General features: G+C 40.7%; 1 protein-coding gene across 2 annotated transcripts; it reads right to left on the reverse strand.

Moving 5' to 3' along the window:
• Positions 1 to 3137: 3137 nt before the first annotated feature.
• Positions 3138 to 26670, reverse strand: dlgap4b (discs, large (Drosophila) homolog-associated protein 4b). 2 transcript variants are annotated; one of them, XM_062415462.1, is made up of 12 exons: positions 25456 to 26670; positions 25007 to 25221; positions 23189 to 23290; positions 22258 to 22408; positions 20668 to 20920; positions 20091 to 20243; positions 10439 to 10878; positions 9746 to 9834; positions 8481 to 8968; positions 6856 to 6947; positions 4438 to 4608; positions 3138 to 3491 (listed from the first exon to the last, which is right to left on the reverse strand). In XM_062415462.1, the coding sequence occupies exons 1-12, from the start codon at positions 26668 to 26670 to the stop codon at positions 3249 to 3251; spliced, it is 3612 nt and encodes a 1203-aa protein (XP_062271446.1). In that variant the 3' UTR covers positions 3138 to 3248. The 2 variants fall into 2 exon arrangements, with proteins under 2 accessions (XP_062271446.1, XP_062271447.1); XM_062415463.1 differs by lacking the exon at positions 20091 to 20243 and having other exon boundaries at positions 23201 to 23293.
• Between the last annotated feature and the right edge of the window lie 1235 nt (positions 26671 to 27905).

Consider the following 27905-nt stretch of genomic DNA (forward strand, 5'->3'; position numbering starts at 1 on the left):
TGCTGTTTTACCAAAACAGGCTGCTGCTTAAACATATGTTGTTAGTGTGGCAGTTTTGACTTTAAAGCCCACATCCATCAGACGTATATGGGGCCATTATCACCTCCAAATCAATGGCTTTACAGAAGCAAAACCCCCCACTGTGCAGCTGTTTGGATCATGGATAACCATACTCAGGAAATAGACCAAGGTGTGTCTCCAGTGATATCTGCGGTTTACAGCAATGTGTATTGGAAAGAAGTCTTGTTTAAATGCATGAGCTGAGAACGCACTTCTTTCGTAAACTGGCATCTCTTGACATTTTACACATCCAAGCTGGAAAAGTATTGCCTTTCACTTTGTGATGGTTCGATGACAGTATAACTTGCTCTGTGTTCTTGCCCTCCTTCCCTCAGCGTATTTGAGATGCCACACTGTGTTTGATCTGAGTTCAAGTCAGGGTGACAGCAGGGGTTATGGCAAATGGAGAAAAAAAAGCAAAATGATATGTTATGAAGTCATGTTGATTATTTTAAAGATGGCAGTGGGTACATCTGGTAATGAGATTTAAAATCTAGCTGTTGAAATATATTTTAAGACTTTCTTCTTAGAATGTTTTCATTCTTAAGATGCATATTCAATATACAATCAACACATATCTTTAAAAAATGTGACCAATCAATCTAAAATATGTGGCTAAGCAGGGGACAGCCACTTTGCTTTTTCAGGAAAAACAACTTGTCAGACAATTTTTTTCCAGGTGTTCAGAAATCAAAGACACAAGACAACCAGGTGCTAACGATGCTATCCACCGCGGTCAAATGGAAAGGGGGAATTGACAGAAGCCAGGGGACAGGCTATTGACACCCCTGAGCCATTTTTCCTAGCTGAGAGTAATCCCCAGCAGGCAAACACAACAGCAAACAAAAGGCTTGCCATCAAGAGAAAGCGTTGGCCAAGATAGAGAAAGAATGGTGGTCATCCTGGCTTTTCCGATTCAAAGCCCCTGGCTGCATTTTCAGGTCACAGTGGGTGAGAAAAGAGGCATTTGAACAGCCAAAGCAACAAAGTGTCACTGCAATAGATTAACTAATTAGGATGTGGAACTTGAGTTTTGTTTGCTTACCATTTGGTAGAAACCAAACATGAGCGGAAGACAGGTAAACAGCTGTACTTGAAGGCAGGTCAGGTTTAACTTTATGGTTGGCTATGCACTGTATTTCTACTGTAAAATTATATAGAGCTATACCGTAAAGTAAGAGATCCCAGGGTTGAGCTCTTGGTTTTGGGAATTGGCTTTCAATAAGATAGAGTCTGTAAATATGTGTAATCCACACAATGTGTCCCATTCATGAAAAACAGGAGAGAGCAGTAACTTGAATGTTCTTTGATGATGAGAATGCCTTCACATTGTATGCATTTACTACAATGTACTGTGTTTTGGATTGAGAATTAAGCACAGCTGCCCTCTAGAGGTCAGAAGGGAAACTTTTAAACTAGTGACCAGGCCAAGTAGGGGACAGCATTAAAAGGATAACACATACACTCTGTTCAATGTTTTGAAAAGTCGAAGTTCTGTTTTAACTTTCCAACTTTCTAAAAACACCAAGGCTACTGTGCTAGTGATGGACAGTTGTGGTCAATCTTGTTGGCATGTTCATCTTAAAATCATAAACCTGTTATATGTGCAGTTTTGTGGTTACTATCATGTCCATCTGTTTTCAAAGTAATCATCACTGTTGTGATTCCTGCTGATGACATTTAAATACATGAGATGAATATGAGATGAATTCATCTTTGGCTTATGCAGTCTTCCATGAAAGAAAGAAAAAAAAACAGCAGCATTTAATAAATGATGAAAAACACAATGATGAATGTATGCAATGCTTTAATTAAATATTCTTTCTTAGAATAAAAAAGTGCAGGTACTTTGGATGCTGTTCAATGGGGGGATAACAATAATGGTAGCAAAGAACTAAGATTGATTTAGTTTCGAGTGATGGAAAGCAAAATAAAGAAAAATGCTTTTGGAGAATGTAGTATAAAAATAATAGGAAGAACACCATGAATTGATGTGTCCCCACAGCCAATGACACAATATTATCCTGCACACTCAGCCTGCTTCAATAAAAGTCCCTAGATTCATTCCAGATGTATGAGTTGAATGCTAAGTGAGGTTAATTAAAGCACTTAAAGAAGCATTAAACAGACAGATGGAATAAAAATCCTGACTGAAGTATTCACATTAGCTGCAGCTACAGCAAAAAATTAAAATCATTGTTCATGAAACAGAGAAGCAAAAGAGATTAAAAGGGAGGTACATATGTTTTCCCTACAAAGAAAATAAGTATTGTGGCCATTATCATTCTGACTGAAATTACTTAGATCTTCATCCTCGATGGCTGTTAATATTGGGATCTGCTTTCATTCATCATCTCACCAGTGTTTAAAATCTTTGACACAAAAACATTTTGAAGGAAACATACACATGTTAATTGCTAGGAACTATATAAATACCCCTTCAAACCTGACTTTCAATTTCATTATACTGTAGTCCAAAATATTCATAATAACCTGATCTAAACTGAGTTTTTTTTTTTTTTTACAAAACAAAGGACAAAGAAAGTAAACAAATAAATACAAGGAAGACATACATAGGTTTGAGTTTGTAGTGTGCGCGCAGTGGATGTAGTTTGTGTGATGGCCACAAGGCGGTGTTGTGCAAAGCTACAAGATGGCCAATGATCTGGGAAGAGAGGAGGACGATGGGAGACAGAAAAGCATAGATGCTCAACTTCTGTCCACTTAATAGATCTTATAGCCAAGATAGAGGAACGTTTAAAACAGTCTTCATTTAGATTCTTTAAGATATAATCATCATAATAACAATATCTTCATAACAATTGTTATGATATCAAGAGTAGTAACAAGAAATGTCGAAAGTTCATTAGCTGAGGTTTTCAATGGCAGCCTCAAATGAGGAGTCTCCTGCTTCGTAGTCTGTCAAGTCCGCAAAAGTTCAATTTGTCATGTTGTGTTTTGATAAATAAGTGTTTGATGCCACCAGGACCAGCCTATAACTGCATGAGTGAATCAAACATGCCCAAATCGACCCCCACCCTGAATTTGATCTCCTTCCCCCCACCTCCATCCATGTTCACTCAGAGTAGCTCATTTGCATGGCAAAAGTTTTCCTCTCCTTTCTCCAGGTATATAAGTGACACTTATCTGTCCTTTGATCCGACCTTACATCCTTCTCTCTCTGTCTCTCAGAGGCGTGTCTGGGCCTCAGGGACATAGATTTCAATGCTGTCTGCGCTCTCCGTGGCGGAGTTCTGGCGAAATGAGGCAGCCTTCTTAGCAGCCAGCAGACGCTTGCGAGCCTCCTGTCTCTGCTTCTCTGCAGAGGCCGAAGAAGAAGTGGAAGAGGAGTCAGCGCTCTTCTCCCTGCCCAGCGATGGTCTTCCCTTACCAGGCTTCTTTGATGCCGTAGCGGCCACCTTCTCCTCGTCCTGTCGCATCAGTGAAACATGACAGACAGAGGAAAGAGGGACAGAGTGATGTGTGAAGGGATGAGAAAGGAGAAAAGACAGATACAAAACAGTGAGAGAATGTAATATGAAAACTGTTCTCAAGAGCTACTTCCTCAGGCAGATTTGGCAGACAAGGACTTTGACAAAGACAGTATGCCAGTGCTGATTGTTTTTGTTAAAGCTTCAAATAATATTCTGTGATTTCAGGTGAAAAACAGAAAAAAAACAGACAACTGGTAAAAAATAGGCAACATTGAGAAAAACAGTCATTTGTATGACAATTTTCAAAGACATGAAATGGTAACATGAATTGATGGACACACTGGATCAAAATTAAAGCACAATAAAAAGGATCACAAGACAGAAAGCCAATGCATTTGCTATGCAAAGCAACATAAAGCAAGAGCTGTTCAACAGTTAAAGGATGCACGAACAACACACACACACACACACACACACACACACACACACACACACACACACACACACAAGACAAAGAGTTACAAACAGTACCAACAAAGGACACACAAACACAAGCATAGACATTTTAACAGAAGGAGCAAAAGTAAGACTGTATTCTGTCACATGAGCCAGTGCATCTCAGCCATGCTCCACTGCAACAAGCACATCACTAAGCGACACGTGCATGCTCAAATCGGGGCTTTACACTTAAAAACACACTGACGACAGCCCTCTTTGAGATGATTTTTTTTCCCATGCATGTCTAAAGGGATCTCTCTTGTCCCTTTGTACTGGACAGGGAGGACCCTGTTAGTGTTCATCCCACACAGGGACAGGAGGGTAAATTGAAGTGGGGGTAAAAAAGAGTGGGAGAAATGGTGGTGGTGGTGGTGGGAGGAGAGAGGCCGGTTTCGGCGGCTTTCCTACCCCAGCCAGGGCACTGGGCAGCAGGGGTGGGAAGTACCTTCCGCTCAGGGGGCGACTGGGCAGCCGCAGATGGCACAGACTGCCAGTCATTGGACTTGAGATGGTAGAGCTCATCGAACTTGAGGCTGATGTCTTCGATGGAGAGCTGCAGCAGGTCCCAGAAACCAGCCAGGTCCTGGGCTGTGGGCCTCGGATTGGCATTCACATTCTAACCAAAAGAAGGGAATGAAAATGAATGAACAATGAATGGATGATGAGGATTGAGGACGTGGTGAATGCTATAGTGTGGAATATAAAAATATGTTAGAGAACAAACATCATCACAGGATGAGAAGAAGTTTGCGTTTATTTTATAATACCTGATCAAATTTAATTCACAAACTAATGCCACACCTCTTTAACTTAGTGGAAAAATACCCATTAACATTTATTTTATCTGTTGGTGTAGGCTGTCCTGTTTGTCCAGCAGTTACAACCAGCAGTGAAATCAACTAGTCGGAGCCCATTATACCACTACACTGTCTATCTGAATGTTATGGGGGACGGCATGTTGCTTATATTCCAGTTCACATATTGTTCTGGTTTTGAGTTGTAGTTTCTGAAAGCAATCCTTCCCCCAAAATAAACAAACAAACAAACAATAAAATAAAAAAAGCATGCTTGACTTATGTTTGACCTAAAAGTGACAGAAATGACATTATGGGCATGTCTAGGAGAGGGTGGTTTGTTTGTTTCATGTGTAATTTGATGGATGGTAGAGCTGGTGAAATGGCATCTTACTTTTAAAAAAAAAAAAAAAAAAAAAAAGGCTGTGATTTAAGCAGTTTAGTCTAGTTGTTAAGAATCACAGCACTGTGTTACTATGTCATCACACACACACAAGCAAGTGCTGCTCTTTCAATAAGTATCACTAGAGGGAGCCATTACAGCTTAATTCTTTTGTCAAACTTAACTCCACACCAAAATAAAGAGCATCAATAGGGCTTAATGCTTTTCAGCAACTAAACAAATACTGAAAATACTAAAAATGCGTCATTATAGCCAAAAAATAAGCCTGTATGTTGAGCCACATAGACACAAAGAAACATTTTTGACATTTTAATAAGATAAGGAAATTAAATAATTCAGTGTCCCCTTTCAAGTTAACACTGAGGGTAACAAAAGACTGACCTTTCAGTTTCTTACAAACAGCTGCTTCAGTGTTTGTTTGTGCAAAGCAGGAACAGATTGGCAGACAGTAAATCCTGCTCTGACTTCTCTTTTCCTTGACACAGCCACTGTTTGTAACACTCCAGACATTCTATCTTTTGTTTGTGCAGCCTCCGCTCTTTTCTTTATACTGAAGCAGCTGCACTCACTGTTGTGATCTGTGCCCCCACACTTTGGGGGCACAGATCACAGCATGTGAGCTATTTTTTATCATAATAACTGACCTGTAAAGTTCATGAAACAGGAGAGGAATTATTGCTTATGGTTACATTCCCAATTGAGTCGATCTACAGATGAAGATATACTAAGCAGCTTTACGGGAGAGCTGCTCGATTTGCATTTTCAGCAAAATACGTAATACAAGATGTTTAGTCATTGCTACAGCAGTGAAGGGAATTACACACTGATGCAGATGAGACTGCGTAGTCACCACAGGACACAATGCAGTGACGTCAATGAATGTGAAGCATTAACTGTGAAACAGTAATAATGGCAACAATTAACAGTAGCCTAAAATAGACTATTGATGTGGCCATGTTATTGTGTTTTTTGAATGCTCTTGTGATGAGTGGTGTGGTGGGCTTCATGGTACCTGGCCTGAGCCTGTTTGGCCTAGACAAAGTATCAGGCTCCAAGCCTGGATTGTGTCTTTTTTTGCTGTTACAGCTTTGGGCTTGATTTTCTTACTTTCTATCTTCTATCATCTATCTAACAATTTCTCTTTATCTTCCCACAATGAATTCTAGACCATTATTACCTTGTATAACACTTGATTGTACCTGTACAGGTTACATGTTAGGTTAAATGTTCTGCCTGCACTGAGTTTCATCTGGCCAATATTATGGAAGTTGAACCCGATATGCAGAAACAGGTAAAACAGATGCTTTATAAATTTGAGATGCTATTGTGTTATAGAGTGTCATGTGCCAGTAATTGGCTTCAATTCATATGCCATTGCCAGTTAAACACGTCACTCAAGAGGAATGGCTTATTGGCTTATTATAAGCTCCTTGTATATTGTGCTGGTGGCTCACCACGTGTAATATACTGGGTATCATGGTTGTTCCCAGATTAGTCAGTTTTTAATTGTGAGAAAGCTTTTTTGTGAGTTGAGTGATATCTTGCAGAAAAAGAACTAACATCGAACACTAGCTTTGTTTCAGACTTGTCATGCGTATGAGTTCCTGGGTTTGGGTCTCCTTTGCAGGCCTGCAGAGAGGAAATGTCACAACGGGCCGATACCTACCAAGTTTTGTTCGCACAGTCCTCGGAACTGCTGGAACTTCTGGGACATTAAGAGCTGGGCGCTTCCAACTGCACTGCGGACCTTGCCCAGCACTTCAGAGAGGAACACAAAAAGAAAGATCAATACACATATGTTAATGAAAGTCTGAGATGCATCATGTTTTAACTTTAAAATAGGAAACATGATAATAAACACACCAACAGCTGCATGTATTGCATGTACAGCAACAGCATCACCTGCGTCACATGTTCTCTTGTTGATAACCATGCAAACCAAAACCAAATGTAGACATTTAGGTGTGCCCTGCAATGCATTGCCGAAATCTACTCCACAGGGTGGCACGAAGAGGATTACAGTGTATTGGACAATATTATCCTCTTTAAAGGCATCTAAGCTTATATAGATACTCCAGCCTTCTGTCCGTTAGTATTCACTATGCTAGTCTGTTGATGTGTCAAAAACTAGGGCAAACATCTGCCCTGACAAAATTGGGACTCCTATCTGATCATTGGATTTTGAAGTTATGGCAATGTGATTATAGTGTGGTGAGACTGAGCTCAGGACTACAGATTTGCATCAGATTTAACACTGACTACTTTACCACAAAAAAAGGTCACACTCACACATGGAAATTCATTTTTGAAAAAATGTAAAAAACACATGGAGTCACAGACACACGGTGCTTTGTTCATAAATTGATCCAGTGCTTCTGATAAAAACTAAGCATCCAAAGCCTTCTATTTATTTGTGTATAAAGTGTGCATTTGTGTGTGTGCTGTATGGCTTGTCAGGCTGATGTTGAAGCACTAATTTAATCTGGAGGTTTAATCAGTTCCAGAGGAGATTTGTGTAATTCTGGGGATTACAGGCCTGCTCGTGTGTGGTAACCCCAGGTATTACTGCATCATCCCCTCCATGCTGTGTATGTCTGATAGAGTGATTGTACAGTCTGAGGCAGAACCCTATAGCGGAGTTCTGAACCCGGTACTGAGGTTAAACAGCAACAGACCTCTGTAAGGAGGTTCAAGATTTAGGGTTCATTCAGAAGCACCGTACATGTCTGACTTCAGAGTGATTTGATTTTACATTTTGGCTTTGTTCTGCTTTTACTGTGTCAAATAACTCTTGATGTGGCTTCATGTAATAGATGTACATTCATTATGCTACCCAGAGAGTAGACCTTTACAAGTGTAATTGGATATTATCACTGGAACAGAAATGGGTCATGCCATTACCATTTTTATATCTCTAGCTGCTAATGCTGTATAACTATATCCTTTTCTCGAACGTCAAAGAATCTTATTCTACACATGTAAAATCTATGAATACACAAGCCACTGTCTATGCTAACCAGATTAATTTGTAAAAATATTCATGTAGCCATGCTCACTCTTCCACGATATAAAAAGGACCCTTTTAGCTGGTTGTTTTCAGTTTACAAACTATTTTGAGGAGGATCTGCCCCTTTCCTGACTTGCCATCTCCTCCAGCTGGTGTGGAAGCAAGTAAACAAACACACCTCATTTTATAAGTGTATTGGCATTTATTTGTAATATTCTGAAGTAGCATGACCTATGAAAACAGTCCAAATGTGGTTTTCCTTTGCAGTATACTGCCAACCTTACCCTCCTCTGAGAGCTGGTTGTCTTTGGTCTCCTGATCCATCTGCTGGCACCATCCTTCCATGCGTCCTGTTTCGGCCTGCAGCAGCTTTAGGAACCAGTGGCCATCTCTCCGACAAAGGGTTCCCCCGCTTACAGTTTGGGGGGCGCCGCTGTTACTCCCATTCCCACTCTCCAGCCAGGGGTCTGGAGGTGGTAGTGATGAGGGGTCCAGCGCTGGGTCCAGACTTTCTGAGAAAGAGGAAGAGCTACTTCGTGTGGTGGAGCGGTTGAGGATCTGCCTTGGAGGTGGAGGTGAGGAGGTGTCACCAGTAGTGCCTCCGTTGTCTAATGAGTTCTGTCCAGGGGGGGAGCTCATGGATTGGCTGGCACTATTGACCATGACTTTCTTCTGAGTGGGTTTGGTATTATTGATATGGGAAATGGCAGAAATTTCTTGTGTGTCTGAGTCTGTTTCTTGTTTTGAGGCCATGCTACTGGAGCGACTGAGCCTGAAACAAACAGGGCGAGACTCACTGTGACAAATGGTCTTTTTTTTCAACAGAACAAGCATTCAAATTTTGGCCCAACAACTCATGTGGACAAACACAACAATAAATGATTCAAGCATGGTCTCTCAATTAAAGGAACAAACAAGCACTGGTCATCTGAGAGTCACAACACTGAGTCACTTCTACTGGTCAATATAGGTATAAATAAACAGGATCCATCAGAGACTGGGATCTGTGTAAATGATGGCATCAGATCACTTATCCCAGATTCTAGTTTTCACAGAGAGAAAAAGCTTTGTTAAGTCATTGAAATAATTAGCAGGGCATACATGCTGTCTAACTTAACATTATTCCCTTTTCCTGTCAACACTCAGTCAGATAATGTAAATGAGGGCTTAACTGAAGAATCGATAGCAATAATCTGGTTCAGCTTGTTATGTTTATCAAATATGAGTCAGGACTCAGAGTAGCTGTTACACACCAAACTCCAAATGCAACATGCAAAAGTAAGAAAATAGAGGAGGAAGGCGTGTGTGCCTCCCAGAGCTTCCTAGCATTCAAAACATCACAAGCACAGAATGCAAACCACACTGCAGTAGCCAAGAAATGGGTCTCAAATATACAGTATGCAGAGAAAAGTTTAAACAGTAAATCCACATGCCAGGAATCTGCTCAACAACACCAACACGACACACAAAGTAGCTCCTGTGAAGAGAATAAATAGTCAGCTATAATATGAATTCCTCACGTTGTTACAAGGACAGGAAGAGGACTTACTGCCACCCGTCCTCCACCTGTACTCCAATTGACTGAAATTTGGCCAGTGGTGGGGTCTCTTCTCGTGGAACTTCCTGAATACAGTCAACCTTAGAATAAACAGACAATTTGAAGCAAATCAATTCAAAGTACAATTGAAGAGTTTAAAATATAAATATCAACTTAGAAATTAACATCATGGCATGAATGATTTCATAGACCCCTAATTAATGACTCCAAACTACTTGCGTAATTACAGTTGCGAGGTTTGTTTAATTTTCCAAATGATAAACCAAAAAACCTCGGAAGAAAAAACAGAAAAATCCACATAGTTTTGTGCTTGTTCTTCAATAAAATGTCAAGCTTAATGGTTACCCTGACTGAGTTTTGCAATGTGCAGGGGCTGGAAAAGGGAGAGGAAGACTGTTATTTTAGCACATACAGAACAGAATGGTTGAGGGAAACGACGAATATGCATTCTCCGCTTCCTATACCACAGTATACAGCCAGCTCTAATGATAGGGGGAGATTCACCCTAATGAGACCTTTAGCTTGCGTGCACATTTTTGGGCTTGATGTGACACACTCGGACATTCCCATATACCACAGAGGATTAATGTTAAAATGATTTTTTTCCCCTGGATTCAAGCTCAACAGGGAGAAAAATCTGAAAATGACAACAGCACTACATGGACTGTGTTAGTATGTTTTTACCTGTATGCCAATGGAGGACAGTTTCCGCCTGGGTACTGGGGCCACTAGGGGCTCCTCTGCCACTAGATTCACTTTATTTAATAGTGATTTCAGGGAATCATGTTGGACTACTGAGTCATTTGTCTCAGTGGCTGCATTGGCAGTGGCGGGGGCGAGTGGCTCTCTTGGGGTGGCGATGGGAGTGGGGATGATGTGTGGAGGGCGGGGTATTCCGCGGGCCAGGCTGTTGGCACGGGTGCTGTCAAGGCTGTCAGATGAGTTGCTATGTGCGTGGCTTGACTGGCTGTTGACCTCTGACCTACGGTCCTGCTGATCCAGGTAGTTGTCCTGGGCTGACTCCGTGCTGCTCTGTACCGTCACAGAGATGTAGGGCTTGGAGGTTGTACGGGGCGGCACTGGTGGAGGAGCAGCCTTCTTACAGGTGGTTATGCATGTAGAGACTGAAAGAGAAAAGAGTGGAAGGGAGACAAAAGATGAGAACACATGAGAACAAAGAGAAATAAGGGGTAAAGGATGACAAACGACACCAGTGGTGATGTTAGTTTCAGCAAATCGTTGTGGCTTGGTCATATCTTGGCACAGTGAACTCAAAACAGGAATGTACAAAAAGAATACGTCCGTACTGAGCTGAAAACCCCCATAATTGCTTATCATCATTCTAAGCTTTCTCAGAATGAGCAGCACTCTTCATGCTTTACATAACTACACAGGGACACTGTTGCAAGAAAACTGGAATACCAGCAGAATCAGGGAAGCATCCCGTAAAGTGGAAAATTTAATCAGGCAGAACACTGAGCAAACATACCGTTCCACGCAGGTGACTAAATTAAATCTTGCATGTCATGCTTCAGAATACTTGATCATGAGATAGGTGATACACTCAGTGAGGAAATTTGTTGACCATCTGAAAATTTGAAAGAAGCATTTGCTGGTAACTGCACCACTCCCTAAGACCAGAACATACATGCCTCTAGTGATGAAGGGGATAAGAGAGAGATACAGATATGGCCGAAAATATTGGTACTCCTCCACATTTAAAAAAACAAAACAAAAAACAAAACTTTCTCTGTATTTGGTTGAAACTGACAGAAGTATATGGCATCCATTATTTTTATTTCATATTGAATATAACTGAAACTTTGCTTTTGATTTATAACTTAACATATTTTTAAATACAATAAAAGAAATGAAAATGTCATGGCCAAAAACATTGGCACCCTTAACTTGATATGTTGTAGCACAGCCTTTGGAGGCCATAACAGCGGTCAGGCTCTTTCTGTAACTCTGAATAAAGTTTCTACACTTCTTCAAAGGTAGTTTGACCCACTCTTCATTAGCAAACTGCTCCAGTTCTCTCAGGTTTGATGGGTGTCGTCTCCCAACAGCAGGTTTTTAGCTCTTTCCACAGATGTTCAATAGGATTCAGATCAGGACTCATAGCAGGCCGCTTCAGAATAGTCCAACATTTTCTTCTCATCTACTCTGGTTTTTGATGTATGTTTGGGGTCATTATCCTGCTGGAGGACCTATGACTTAAAACACAGGTTTCTGAAACTAGGCTGTATGTTGGCTCCAGAATGCCTTGATGTCTTTTGATTTCATTGTTTTCTGCAGAAGGACTGTGGCTTGTCAACATCCATTTTGGCAACGTCCAGTCTGGCTTTTTTGTGTCTTCCTCTTAGAAATTAGGTCTTCTACCATTGAGCCCAAAAATATTTTAAAAAAGCCAGTGGACGCTAAGCTTTGCTAATGTAAAACTATTTTACACTGCTCAGTCTCATCATTCCTTATATTAGGAACTATTATGTAGGCTAACATGAAATCCACACAGCTTAAGTTCAGCACACAACATATAAAGCTGATTTTAATGTGAAAAAAAGGCTCAGTGAAACATCTCCACTTGTTGCTCGTTCCTCTGCCTGTTGAGATAAATTATTTCACTACCAGATCTGCCAGTAATTCACTTGTCAAGCAAATCAACTGGCTGTGATGAGCTCAATGGATACAGAAAATAAAGAAATGGCATACGAAGAAGCATTCAGCCTGTGACATAAACAGGATATCAGAAGAGATCAACAATGGTGTGTAGTTAATTCATCAAGATGATTACAAATGCAAACCAAAAGTAACAGAATTCCCACGCAGAGAGATCACATAAAGACTCAAAAAACTAATCTGTGGCCCACAGGAACATTCAGTCTCTGTGGTGCCTTCTATCAAGAGGCCACAGAAATCCCCCCATACTACATACACAGTAAAAGCAAAGTGTAATGCCTGACAGCTGAAACCACCAGTCTAAACAGGGAATTTTACTGTAACATTATGAACCCTGTGGCTGCTATAAAATCCCTTAAACAGAAGCTTTATTTGACACCACGATGGAAAAACACAGCTCACGGACCCTGTACAATATCATAGATGAGAGTTGGTAGAGAACGACGGACAGGCAGCATATTGAGGCTAAACAAATCAAGTTTAAAGAAATGCTGCTTCTATAACCTGATATGATGTGTGCATGTTTCATTACAAATGGCAAAGTATATTAACAGTATTATTTTATTTACTTAAAGAACCGTTAATTCTTCTGGTCACTTGTGGATACACAGTCTGCATTTGTGCCTTTTGATGGTTTTGCTTGGTGCTTGGTGAAGTAGGTTTAGTATAGCCTAGTATTGACTGCAGCTATGACTCCTTGTTGTACCATCAAATAACAGACATTAATTAAATTATTTCCCCATGAAATGATATGCTTAATGTCTTGATAGGGTGAATCTATCAAATCTTGTATAAATGACACATACGTCATTTTAGAGTCTGTTTCAAGGTGTTTGCAGTCTACTGGACTAAGATAAGTGGACCAATATCTTTCTGTCAAGCGTAGCCATTCTGTACTGTACAACAGAAATGAGAATACAAGAGTCATAACCTCCTGAACATTTACTGCGTTTACAACCTAAGTGTTTCCCTCAGAGATGAGAGGAAATGATCTTGAGAAAACATGCATGCCAAACCCTTTAGTGCACTGCATGAGGCAAACATTATTTATCATGTTGCTTCACTGAAACGTGTGTGGTTAAAAAAACTTGAGAAGTCATCAAGGATTTTGAAAGAAAGCCTTGCAGCAAACATGTGAGCTGCTGGGAAAACACTCAAACAAAAGGGTTGTTTGTAATTGTAATCCCCGTCTTAGCTTTATCTCTGATGTGTATGCAACCTCACCTAAAACGAAACTCATGTGACCTTCTACATGTCTCTCTGTTAGGCTGGTGTTTTTTCTTAGAGTTGTCACTCAACAATTCCAGTGATTCATACTAGTTTAAACTACACTGAATGGATTCACAGTCCTCTTTGTTAAAAAGTAACGAACAACTTTTGTGGAATTGCTCACATATTTGGTTTATTGACTGCACTTAAACTTACCAAAAGATTAGCCTTTGCCTCCCAACAAAAGCACAAGTCAACTTTGCATGAGTTAGGGTTTGCTCTAGCGCTGCAACAATTAGTCGACTGAAAGAAAAGTAATTGGAACAACTAATAATTAAATAATAATTAGCGGGTGACACAAACATCACTCTGGCCTGGACTTTACCAGGGAAGCTATGAAGTGTGATCCTTGACAGCTAAAACACATCCTCAGGTCCTTATTTAAATATGAACATTCACAGTCAGGTCTGACATCCACTAGATGGTGAGAAAGAAGATCGCGATATCTGGAGCTGTCACAATTTCTGAGCAGATCTTGTCCACTCGTGGCATTTTGCAAGACAGTAAATCTAGTATTCAAATTTTATTATAAAGAAACCTGCTGGTGAGCATCCATCTCAGCTACACAAACCACTACCCATGATTTATCCACTAGCCTATGACCACCATCCTTGCATTCAGAAAATCTGCTGAGACAGCTTTTCACTGTACATGTTGTCCCTGTTGACAGAGATACATACTGGACAGAACAGGGTCATCACTGTCATGGCTCTGCTCCTGCACGCACAGTCGGCAGGGTTATTGTCACAGTGCCCTGGGTGTGAGGGGGCATTCGTGTGTGTGTGTGTGTGTGTGTGTCCCTGCATTTGGATACTTGCACTACAGCTCTCCAAGTGTCACATCATGATTTCATCATTCTGAGCAAAATTCACCCTTAAGTCTTAATACCACAGAATCTGCTTTACCCACAAAAAAAACAAGCCATAAATCATAACTGACATCTGCCTCTGAGATTGGACACGAGATAAAGTAGAGGAGCCTGATACAATTCATTGGCCAGGCCGATATTATCAGCTTTATGTTATCACAAATATATCCATAATGAAAAATATGGTAGCAGATAATTAAAAGGAAATCGCAGTACAGAGGTGCAAAAGATAATATAGAGTTTGAGATCATTGTCAAGTTTATTTTTCAACAAAAACAACCTCCTCACCACATATGATGGTTCCCTTAAAACATATCCACTAAATATAGTACTCAGATATTTTCCATGTTGCTGTGTCTACATACAGTATATCTGAGCTATGAGAGGCAGTGATTATGCTAGATACAGGTTAAACGAAAACCACATTAGTGATCAGACAGATTGTAAACAATTCTGGACTTCAATCACAGTGTCTACTGTTCACACTCTGGCAGTGGCTACTGTTTTTTTTTTTACCACATCTCAGATCTCAGTGATGAAAGTGATGCGTAAAAACTGGATTTCATAGTGCAGCAAGGTGACTACAGTATAGAAAACAGGATCTAGCTTATTCATTATAAATGTCCACAAAACACTAGAAAATGCACCCACGGCAGAAACTTCCCACAAACAGACAGACAGTAAGTGGCACATGCTCTAATTCAGATGGTATCCTGTATTTGCTTATTCTACACAACTCAGCAACACACAACCACAGCTGTGCAAGCATAAAACCCCGTCCTGAATGTGTACTACTTACTGACAATAGTACCAATGCTGACAAAGACAAATCTTAACACTAATCAGTGCCACAGAACAGAGATGAATAAATGGTCACGAAGCCAAATACTGTTGCTTCTCAATTAAGCTGAACCTGTGAACAAGAAGCACTCAGTAGAAACGACTAGTTGCTCTTCAGAAGGGAATTTATCAACACAAACAACCAGACGTTTTGTGCCAAAATGTTGGAGTGGAATCTGGAGTGGGCACTGAGCACTGCTGTTTTCGTGCCATATGGACAGTGGTGCTGTTGTCCACAGCGAGGCCTGGTTCAAGATGTGATTTCCAAGGCAGGAAAACAATTAGCTGAGAAAAGCTGCAGCAGCTGAAAACAGTTTCCAACAAACCCATGACTGCTCTAACCTCACTTTCTCACCAGTGCAAAATCTAAGGTTTATCATCGCTTTGTAATAGCATCCCACAGATAGTGATGCATCAGCAAAGTAATGCATCACTATCTAGTATATCTCAGCTATATTAAAATAGCTGATTATGATATATGTGCGTGAAAGAAAACCATGAAAACAGGAAAATCCATTATAAAAACTTCAATGCGCTAGAACCCACACAGTGGTCTCCTCCCTGTTAATAACATTTTACTGTTTATCATTGCAAGGCTGTGAAGAGATAATTAACCAACCACACTTCCCACAATGACATCAGTGCTGCTAGTAGCACACATATATTTTAGTTTCCAAAACACAAGATATGGCTTAAAATATACTTCCCTTTATATTTAAACGTTAAGCATTTCTTTTACACTTGAATGTCAGATCGAGATGTTTTGTTGTAGCCAGCTGAGACACAGAAATATAATTTATTGACCCACAGTCAGAGCGACCTAATCGTATTAAAATTCATATACAATAGATAGTAATATAGATTATGTGAAAGTAAACTATGGTACTTGGTGTGACATCACATTAGCCGTAATTCAGTGAACAGACTTGGGTCTCAAATGTTTATTGTGTAAATTTGAATCCCTTCATTGGGCACATAATATCATGACTCCCATCTTGCTTATTTCATCAATAAATACTAAGGATGACAATTTGCTTCCACTTTCTTTAGTCTTATGAAGCCTACTGAACTTTTTGACCAGTATCAATATAAATTGTAAGCTCACTGTCTGAAGTGATGATGTCCTGTTTCAGTTGGAACTGAACACGATACAGGAACAATGAAAGGCCAAAAAAAAAGTGGATTGTGCTGCTCTGTTTAACAGTTTAGCGGTGCTTGCCAAGTTGCCTGCTGCTTGCCAGTTGACCCATCTGGATTGTTTAATCCAATAACGGCCACAAGACATGGACAACCTCGCCTGAAACTGTCACCACAACCATTATCCCAATGAATTATCACATCAGAAGCTTTCAATAAAAAGGACAGTGACAAAAGTGTGAGGTCTTTTTTTATTAAATGTGACCTCAAAATGGGATTTAATCCATGTTGCGATACACAGGCCACCATGTGGGAGAAAAGTGGGGCAGCCCTTAAATAATTCCCTTTGAAGGCCAATTTTCCATCTCAGCTCCCAAAAACCAGCAGCTTTTATTAAGATAAGTGAATACTTGGGGTGTAACGGCACGTGTATACGTTTATAACCCTTTTTATACAGGATGTTCAATACGTGACACCTCGGTACGGTATGCGCCATGATCCAAACCATTACCGAACATTTTAGCAGCGTGCCACTTAGCTGTACCATGCTTATGGATGTATGCTAAACAGCGTAGCCAAGGTAGCCTGGTAACCTGTAGTGTCACTGCTGTCAGAATGACAAACTAGAGACTCATAACACTGACGGAGTGCAGCACTATCATAAAAATATGTGCCGTTATCACAGCAGTGAAACGATATCAGGGGCCTTTTGTAAATTACCCTTTAAATGACTGTCAAATTGTAATGTTACCTTTGATCAAGTATTGGTTTTATCTGAGGTTCAGTCATTTTTTATAATTATATTCAATTTTTTCATTAATTTGGGTTTTTAGTTTTAAAGGGTAGGTTCTCCTGACACTGCTTTGTTAAAACCAGATGCGAGGGTACTGGCCGATAGAGAAAAACGATTCAAGTGTATGGTTGTGAACATGCTCTTCATTTGATGCAAAACTAATATATTTTAAAAAAGGGAAACAACATTTTGTGCATTTACTTGTTCGAGTGGGAAGTGAGGAAGTTATGCTACAGCTAACTACACTTTGTACAGTGTCATTTACATTTACAATAAAACAACATATGATATAAAACACACCCCCTCCTTTTTTTCAATTTTCAAATTATTTACATTGGAAAAATATTAATATTTATATATTTAAGTGTTCCAAAATACAACATAAAAAGCCTGTGATGGGGAAAAAGGTTGTGGAAAGTGACGTGGTTTGGTCACCCTGACAGATTATTATATATGACATCATTAGATTATTAATACTGAAGCATTAGTGTGTAAGCAGCATGTTACTGTTGTAGCAGCTGGAGGTGAAGTCAGTTTCAGCTGCTTTATATACAGTCGGACCATAAATCAGCATTAAACAGCTGTCAGCAGGTGTCCTGATGCCTTGCAACAAACAGAATGTTTTTTTTTCTTTTTCTACTGCAGCACAATTCAGCTGTTTCAGTAATAGTTTTGGCCAATGAGCCATTGTTTGACGTTTACATTTTTCAAAATAACAGACCAAAATGTTATTTTCTACCTTTATTTGTTTTACTGCTTTACTGAGATAGCATCGAACTGTGACCCAAAAAACCCAGGTACATAACAAACCATGAATTTGCAGGTAGCTGAAGGGCCATAAAGACAAATACATACAATTTGTCCTCATGCAGTTTTAACAGCACCCCACTTTCACTGACCCTACCTATAGTGGAGCATCACAGCCATGAGAGCACACACAGTGTGGACAGTAACTGAGTACTTTGAACTTAACACATAGTAGGAAATACTCATTAAAGTGTGCACCAAAGCATGATAGACCATAAAATGTTTCTAGACTTAAAAATCAAACAAACAAACATACAGACTATAGGTGAGCAGAGGGAAAATGTTATATATGTCAGAGTTTATAAGTATGATGGTGGTAGAGCTGTTTCAGATTATTTGATCCACTTGTTTTGTTTTGTAACTAATGTTTGCTTAATTCAACATTAAATCAGTTTGCTTCTCACTCTTCCTAAATTGACCCATTTTCACAAATTAGCCACGCTCTCTACATTCAGCTAGACTACAGTAGTGGAGAAAAGATGACATGAGCGGCTGGAGACAACGTTAGTGTCAGTGCCTCTGATGATATTATGTTAACTTAATGATCAACAATACACCGTGATGTAAAAGCATCACCTTTAAAGTTAGCCTTGTTTGGATGCTCAGAGAGGGAGTGAAGGCACGGACCGAGAGTAAATTAGCTAACGTTACAGTTCAAGTTGTTAAAAAACGTCCAATAACGTTATAACCAAAGAAACGAGCTAAGGACCACTAACTATACAAACATAAACTTCACTGAGCATTTACATAGTACTTCAACAATAACAGCCCGTCAAAATACTTACCCTGCTGTCAGATGCAGTCAAAAACACAGCACAGCGGTGTCTAGAGTGAACGTAACTGAAAAATTTTAAGGGCAGCAGTAATCAGAGTCGACTTTGACTGTCACGGTTGTGTGGAGAAGAAAAGCCGGGTTTGGTTGCCTTTAGGCGTCTCTCTGAGCTCCAGGGAGGCGTGGTGGTGGGTCTACTGGTGCCTTCAAGGGCGCCTCGGATACTTCACTCTCAAGTGTGGTGACGGTAAATATATTTTTTGTCGCATATTAAGGTGAGTTTGAAAGGTATTAATAAAAATATGTATGCTGTATTAGAGATCATTTCTTTGTGACCCACTTCTATTACTGACGTTTTTTTTATCCCCGTGGTCACTGAAAAACAACTCTAAAAGACATTAGATTATCTAAAGGATTTAAGGCTGTCAAACAACATACACCCAAAATGGACTGGTAATGTTGCACAGGCATATTTGTCAAAACGCTTACTTCCCATCTGTTTAAACGCGAATGACTTGTCTTTATATCATAACAACTAACATTCATGGCTGGCATGCTTTGCACTATTTTGGAACAAAGTTAAAAATGAAACATTTTAACAGCACACTGAAAGCAGCACGTGCTCTATGGTTTATTTTGAAGACTGTGATGAATAGCGCCACTCTGTGGGTGCTTTATGATAATAACCCAGGCAGATGCTGCACATGACCCCACGCTCTAATTCTGAACTCGCGGCGCATTCAGTTGTCAGCAACTGCTTGTCAAACGCTTCTCTACTTATTATGTCTCATCATGCACCATTCCCCTACTACTGCAAATTCAAAATTAAGCGAGTAAGCAAACAGCCCAGTGCATTCTTGTGCTATTTTGACATGTGAATTCTCCCTTTTACAGATAAAGATTGTCTGCATATATCTTGCAGTCATAATAGTGATAACCACAGTCCACAGTGATGCAGTGATGCTTCATCTGCTTTGGGAGCAGCAATGTATCCCATACCTGGCTGTCAAATAACTGACAAGGCAGGGGTTTGATTACCTAAATTACAGTTGCGTGCATGTCACCAGCCCAGTGGCTCTTTTCACTAAAGTTTGTCTGATAGTGATTCTTTGCAGCAGCAAGCAAATAAGGAGCTTGTGAGGGGTAGATGAAAGTAGTTTTAAATTGTTACCTGTGTGTGTGGGTAGGATGCGTGGTCTGTCTGTCCCCAAACGTTGAAGAAAAATTGCAAGTTGTTTCTCCTTTGGGGCTTTGTCCAAGCCAGTGGCTATCAGGTAAGAGCCAAACTGTTCTTTCCATGTCTTCCACTGTGTAGAAAGGCCGTCTAGCATGGGCAAAAGAGGCTGCATTTGAGCTAAAAATTCTGGTGCGTGCATGTCAGAGGACTAGTATCCCGCACTAGGACTGGTATTATGTCAAAGTTATGACATCAAAAAAAAAGTTTTAGAAAATATAAATCAAAACAAGAATTTGCTCTCTGCGTCAGAGTAACTTTAGATTAAAATTGTGATTAGAAAATAGTTACCAAGGTTTAATGTGTGACGTTTGTCTTAAAAAAAGTTAGTACTCACACTGTTTATATGAATATTATTTTGTTTTATTGATATTAAAACACTATTGTGAATGAATTGAACTCTTCATTTACCCTATTTATTTGGGTTATCAGGTTAAATTAATTCATTTGCAGCAAATTTATAATCTGTTTTTCAGCCAAGATGCATTGCATTGCATTGTGGCCAGTGACTCACCAGTGCTGGTGCTGTAGGTGTGAACAGTGGTGTCAATTGGAGGAGGTGAGCCTGAGTCTATGGATGCTGTGTCGTCATCTTGGGAACAGCCAGCCTGGATTGCTCTTAGGTAGCTGTGGCTGCGGGATCGGAAGCATGTAGGCATGGGCAAGTCTGGAGGCTCTGAGTTGTCCTGAGAATGGGAACGGGAACCTCTGTATGTGGACTCGGAGCTGCGGTCCTCATAATGATGACTCATATCCAGGTCCCGTAGCTGGACGGAGGAAAAAGAAAGATTGGAGAACATTTTTTTGACCATTCACATTCGAGCACTGGAGGTGACCACTAACTGCCCTGCTGACTCTGTCTGTATGGCACTCTTCAACTCTGAGACACATTTGGTAGGATTCACTAAAAATATCATTACCTCAGTAGAAGTAGTGCTGCCCCTCTTATTTCCCTTTGAGCAGAGTGCCTGGATAGGCTGTCATTTCATCTGTAAAATGCTCTTTAATTTTTTGACATTTCTTACATGGCCTACTATATAAGACTCGTCAACTTACAAAAAACAAAGGAAACATCAAAGAAAGAGGAATCACTCTCAAAAGTTTTTACTGTGATTTATACGACAACTGCATGCTAGAAAAGTCAGTTGTTGGGGAGATTTCCTTTGAAGAGTAAGAAGCAGCCTCGCAGATGATGGATTTCATATTCTGGTGGCTGACAGAAAGAGCCAGTAGGAGTTATAAATGTGTTTTTAGAGAAGTTATTTTGATGGTTCACTGAGTGGTAATAGAGGGAAGTAACAAGGCAAGTGCAGGAGAGATACCAGAAAAGAAAATGAAGCATACTGTACACATTTTGTAGCCATGGTGAAGTTTTGGGTATATGTGATTTTCACTTGTCCCACTTTGCATTCATTTTACGTAGGAAAGAGCTGAAATTAGTTTAAATTCTAATAACTATCACATTTTGTATGCTGCTACAGTATACATTTTAATGAAAGCAATACATTTATACATGGACAAATTTGTTGTCATGCAGTTACTTGTCAGAGATTGGGTGTAAATCCTGTACTAATAGCTTGCACTGCCTCATTTAACTAGTTCATTGAAAAAGATCAGAGTCAATTCGTGTAGTTGTTCATCATCTCAGTGACCTTGTCACTGAGAAGTTAATAGCTCTTATGTAAGTAGATGAATTAGACTTAAAAGTACCAATGTCACTCATTTGGCTTTGAGGTTCGTAACAATTAATGTGAGATACGGTTGAAAAATGGGGATTCTTTGTTCATTTTAATGTCATTTCATTAATGTCATTCAAGCTGTATCTGTGAAAATGCAAATTATACGACAGAAATTAGTGTTAGTGGCTCAAAGCAGACAAAGGGGTCTTTGAAAATAACTGGTGATTTAGGAGAGGAAAGTTTGCTTGAAGCTAAGTAATGAAAATGTTCGTTTCTTAAATCATTACAAAAATATCTTCCAAGCTAAGGAGCGAAAAAAATAGAGAAATAGAAACAGACATGGGAATGCAACATTTGGGCTAACACAGTTCACAAACACCACATTTAAGTCAATCCCTGTCTGTCTTATCCACACAAGCACTGACCTGTCCCATGCAGCTACGTCTGCCCAAGGTGCTGCAGGCTTGGCTGAAGTCATCATCATCCCACTGTGGCAAAGATGAGCCAGGACCCCCAATACAGTCTAGGTTGTCCAGGCTGCGGTTATTGGAGAGCTCTCTGAGAGACGGAAGACAGCTGGAAAGGGGAGTAAGTTGACAGGAAAGACAAAATAAAAGAGATGCATTGAGAATATAGGAAAGTTTAAGGCAATGTCAGGAGTACAAGAGGTAATATTCAGGGAAAATATGGAAAACCGTTGATGTTAACATATGATGACAGGGAGGCAGAAATAAACATGAATTGGGAGAGAAAATGAGCAATCAGCAAAACGGGAATTGAAAGAGAGATAAACAGAGGATAGATAAGGTTTTTATTCAAGTCTTTCCTTTCATTTCCATGTTCATTGATGAGTCATTATGAATCAAAATCTAGCCTCTGTTCTGATTTTAACTAATTTTCCCATCAATTATTACAATTTCTGAGCATGCAAAGCCGGTGATGTCAGGTGACGCATGTCTCTGTGCCATCATGGTGCCAAAGCCAAAGAACAGGTTTAGATTTATTCAAGGAACACGCTAACCATGTTTTTACACATTCTTTGTTGGCACACAGTGATAGTAACATGACAGTAAGCTGCCATGCCATAGTCTATGGACACAGATGTTTCCCCATTCCCCTATTTAAGTGTCAAAATCAGCTACTTTTCACCCAAAAGCACTGGGCAGATGGTATTTACAAGCTTAAGGGAGGTTGGCAGTTGTTGACAGCCCGGTATGAATTTGGCATTTGGAGTTGCCACTGACTTTACAAATGTCTGAGGGGGGCAGTGCACAGTCGTTGATTGTAGATCACCCAATCAAACATAAGTGTTTTGCACCACACCCCTGAGACGTGGCTTACAGACCTATCACTGACCTGCTCATTGACCTGCCCAGCTGGTGCAGAGAGGACACACTGTGGAGTGGAGACCACAGGGCATCCAGCTCCCCTTGCAACAAGGTGTAATCCAGGGTTCTGCTGCTCACGCCAATCAAGGTGGAGCAGACCAGAAGAGAGTTGTGTTGAATGATTAGGGATTGGCAGGGTGAGTAGGGTTAGTCATTCAAACACGCTTAAGGGAAGAATAGATTCTTAAAGTTCTAAACAAAGACTTAAAAGGAATTAAATCTTTTCTTCTTGCGATATGTGCAGGTATTTATATCTGGTAGGCCTGTGTATATGTTTTTTCAAAATAATGCTCCTTCTTTCACCCACTGTCTGCACATAGTGTCACACTAGCATTTTGACACTGAGACCTCCAAAACTTGAGGACAATTCTAACACACAGCAGGGGCTAAGTCCATCTTCACATTCTTCAAGCCATCACTTCACTTGTTTTTCTCTTGATGCGGTTTGTTTATACAAGCGTCATCCACATTCAGTGAGTTCATTCTAGACACAGCAAACCAAATGAGGTAAAACATTTTCAAGGTCAAATGTATTGTTTTGAAATACAAACCCATTTAACTACACCAAATTTGTAATTTCACAAAGCATTTTCACAAAGTATACTTACATAGCACATGGAAACTATTTGATCTTAAACAGCAGATGTAACTGCTGCCAAAGACTGTTATATGTAATGCAATGTGTCACAAAAAAAGTGACAGGTCCTCTCTAGATCCATTGTTTGGTTTTTCCATTCTGGGCTACAGTAGAAACATGGTAGTGCAACATGACTCTGCGGAAGAGGACCCACTCCCTCTGTATATGTCAAAGGCTCATTCTAATGCTAACGAAAACACGATTCTTAGTTTAAGGTGATTATACACTAATGAAACATACTTATGAATATTATATTCCATTTCTGCCAGCAGATTCCCAAATATCTTACACACTGGTCTCCTTTATAGACAAGTAAGGTGCAAAGCCAGTCAATCAGAGAGATGAAGCTGATTTGTGGTTATTTACTGGGTGATAACAAAAGTAAATGTCAAGTTGTGTAAACTACACTAATGCTGTCTGCATCATCTTAGCTAGACTGATGCTTTGTAGGCCTAACAAAAAGAAGGTCAATCACAGCTGAGGTATAGCAGTAAGGCTGGCATGTGGACGACAACAGGGAGTCTCACACCACTTAATTATATGCGTGAGTAAGCGCAGCGTGGACAGTGTCTCACTGTGTGTGTGTGTGTATGTGTGTCTGCATGTTGTATACATTTGTATTTTTGTGCATACTGGCATGGTTAGGCTGGACATGATGGTTTCATTCCTGTACACCCAGAAAGACTGTTGAGAGCTTGCACCAATCAGTGTTTGTGATTGTGTGCTCTTATATGAGTGTATGGGGGTTCTCTGAAAATGAACACTTCATATAGCCACACATTTTCAAGGCCCAATCAGTAACTTTTCATCCAAGTATGTTCACATACAGGGTATAGAGTTGCAAGTTGGTGGTGTGCTTGTTTACGAAATGTTTTATCCCATTCTGTATTCCCATTTTAAACTCTTTAAACTATATCCTAAATGAAACTTATATAATACAGAAACACGGCACTCTCCCACATAATAAAATGATCATATACCAAGAACCGTAGCCACCAATGCTATGCAGAATAGCTTAAATAGTTCCTCCCACTTCACAACTCTGTTAAGTTACTCATAAAAAATAAAGAATTTGAGTATTCCTAAAGGGATCATGACTGGAAATAAGGCCTGCATAATGAAGCTTTGTGTCTCAGTCTGTTCTCTTACTTGCGTGGGGGTAGCTGGTCGCTCAGAGACTGCTGTGTAGCCCTGAGGTAGCTCTGGCGACGAGCAGCGGTTTTTGGTGAAGGTTTGGGGCTCCCCTCCGAGTCGTCGCTGTCTTCCATGTCTCCCATGGCCTTCACATAGCTACCACTGCGCATCCGTCGACATGGGATTTCATTGGCACCCCCGCTGCGGCCTAATGTGCTACTCCAATCCCCCTACAGGCAGCATTAAATGGCAAAATTAGTCTTTAGTTTTTTAAATATCTACATATGCCATTCCTGTATCAATGCACTGATGATCCTGTTGCTAAGGCTTCCTAGTAAGTTGCTAAAGACACTGATAATTTTATTTATCTACACAGATATTTAAGGGTCTGTAAATATACAGTAAATACTCTGCAAATGTACATGACTTTTATCGAGCCCTACATTCAACTCAGGCCTACTCACCCGTCTTCCAACCTGCAGGTAGTTGCAGGTTAGCTCCTGTTGGCAAGATTTGGACTTGAGCATGGACCTGTCCAGAGTGGCTGAGCCCTTCTGGATCACCTGTCTCGGTTGGCCCATGGTCAATGTGGACCAGGACCCTCCTTTCATATAGTCACTGTCATTCATTAACATACTTCCTGCTCCTCCAAGTCCCCCAAGTCCACCTCCGCCCCCAGGCCCGGCGAGGGTCTGATACTTCATGTCATTGCTGCTTTTGGAGGAGCTGATAGTGTTGTAGCCACTGTGGATGTATCTGCTCTGGCCCCCTTGACTGTCATGGCCAGTTGGACGCCCCAGAGTCATCATGGCCATGGTATTATGGTAACTGCTCAAATCACTGCTGTCTAAGTCATCTGAGCTCCAGTAACCTGACATGTTAGAGCGTGGTCGTCGTTTGGAAGTTGCCTCTGATTTTGTACCACGATCCTTACTTTTGGATCTGCGATTTTGCTTCCCTCCATCTTCGGTACTAGATGAGCCTCCACCACTGCCAGTGGAGCGTCCATTGATATTACCTTTCATGTTCTGGCTCTCCAGTGACTGGGATTTCGCAAAGAGCTTCTGCACTGAGTGCAGCATATAACGAATGCGACCAGGACTGTCTGTGCGCTGCTTGGCAGCAGCTACTGCAGACGTTCGATGGAACTGTAATGTGCTGAATCCATCCCGGCCACCAGGTAGCTGTTTCTCAAACTGTTCCAGAAGATTGGGTGGTGCCTGGTTCTTGGTCATATGATGTGATATAGTTGCTGAGCCACTTGTAATCATAGGTGTTCGTCCACTCAGCCCTGCCATGCCCATGCCTGTTCCCATGCCTGTTCCCATGCCCACAGACATGGATGTACCCATGGTCCCTGTACTTATTCCACCAATGCTGTCCCCGGGTGGAGAGAAATCAGATTGGTCATAGGAGTTGTAGTGAATCCTGGGGAAGGTGCTGCTGTTTGTCAGCTGGTTGTTGAGGGGCAGCATGTATTCTGGTGGAAGGGATCCTGGGTTGGCTGAGGGGTAGAGGTGGGGGTCCATGGTGCCATAGTGCTCCATTGTGGGGTTCAGCAGGTAAGGACTGCGTGGCAGGGTGCTGGTCTTCTGAGGGTAGAGGGCCTCTGGATGGCCTGAAGATGGGTCACAGGAGTCAGACAGGTGTCTATTATGGTTGGTCCCCAACCCTTTCATGATAGCAGGGAGGCCCAACCCTCTAGAAGACCCCCAGGCCAAGGTAAGATGACTGATGATCTTGATGGTGACTCCTAGAAAAAAGACAAAAAGGAAAAAAAAACACAGCACAAGAAAGAAGAAAGAAGTTTAGAATTGGTTAATATAGTACTGTACAAAACACAGAGACACAGTCATACACATTCAAACTCAAGAAGCGCCTATCAGCTCAGCCACACAAACAAGCCCACTCATGAGCCAAACCCGACAACAAACAAGCAGCTGTAGGGCTGCAAGGGGACTGTGTGGTGAATGAGCCAGTTTTCCACTGCCTCCCACAGTGAACATCTGTGTTAAAATGCTGGAAGTGGATGGATCAACAATATGTGGAACAATGACTAGCTGTAGCTGGTGGGTCACAGCATAAATGATTAAAAAAAAAAAAAAAAAGTACAGTTGCTGGCACCCATCAGCTATGTACAATACACATCAGCGACTAGTAAACAAACACTGCCTCTTTTCTGTCTAATCACAATCAACAAATCAAACTCTGCATCAGTGGGGTAGCATTGGATATTGAATCATGTTCCCCTTCATTAAAAACAAACAAAATGTAATTACAGATGAAAACACCTAAATAACAACACTGATGGCACTACCTGCTGCCTCTCTGTGTACTACAGGTTAGTTTTGATACACAACAGCCAAATCTCTAGGAGAGCCCTTTCTTTCAGCCTGTAGCACTCTCTGTCTGCCCATTATTCCATCTGTTTCCCTTTTTCCCCTTCCTCCACTGTTCCTTTTCTCCCCTCTTTCCATCTCCAGTCTGTATCCCTGGCAGTGGTCACCAAGCTCCTGTCCTATTTTTGCATGATGAGCCAAGGATGGCGGTCAGACTGTTATAGTGAAACCAGTAAAGAGGAATTGACCAGCGGGTGGTGGGCAGCAGGAGCTGGCAGCTACACTGCCTTGTCCTCCTAGTCAAGCTGCGCAAATGCCCTTCCTGGCAAGGCTGCAGATATGGTACTTCTTGTCATGGAAAATGATGGATGGTAATGGATGAGTGATATTATGTAAAAGCAAAGTGAAGGTGACAGAGACTTCTGATATCTATGCACTAACTGGTTTATGTGGCTAATAAACCAGTGTAGGCATGTAATAATGGTATAAATGGCTAATTAACCGGTGTAGATATGTAATAATCATCAACATAAAATCTAATTTGTTTGTGAAAAAGTGCTGGGGATCTACAATTC

Source organism: Scomber scombrus, chromosome 3 (assembly GCF_963691925.1).
Source record: "Scomber scombrus chromosome 3, fScoSco1.1, whole genome shotgun sequence".
In the NCBI taxonomy this organism is placed as follows: domain Eukaryota; kingdom Metazoa; phylum Chordata; class Actinopteri; order Scombriformes; family Scombridae; genus Scomber; species Scomber scombrus.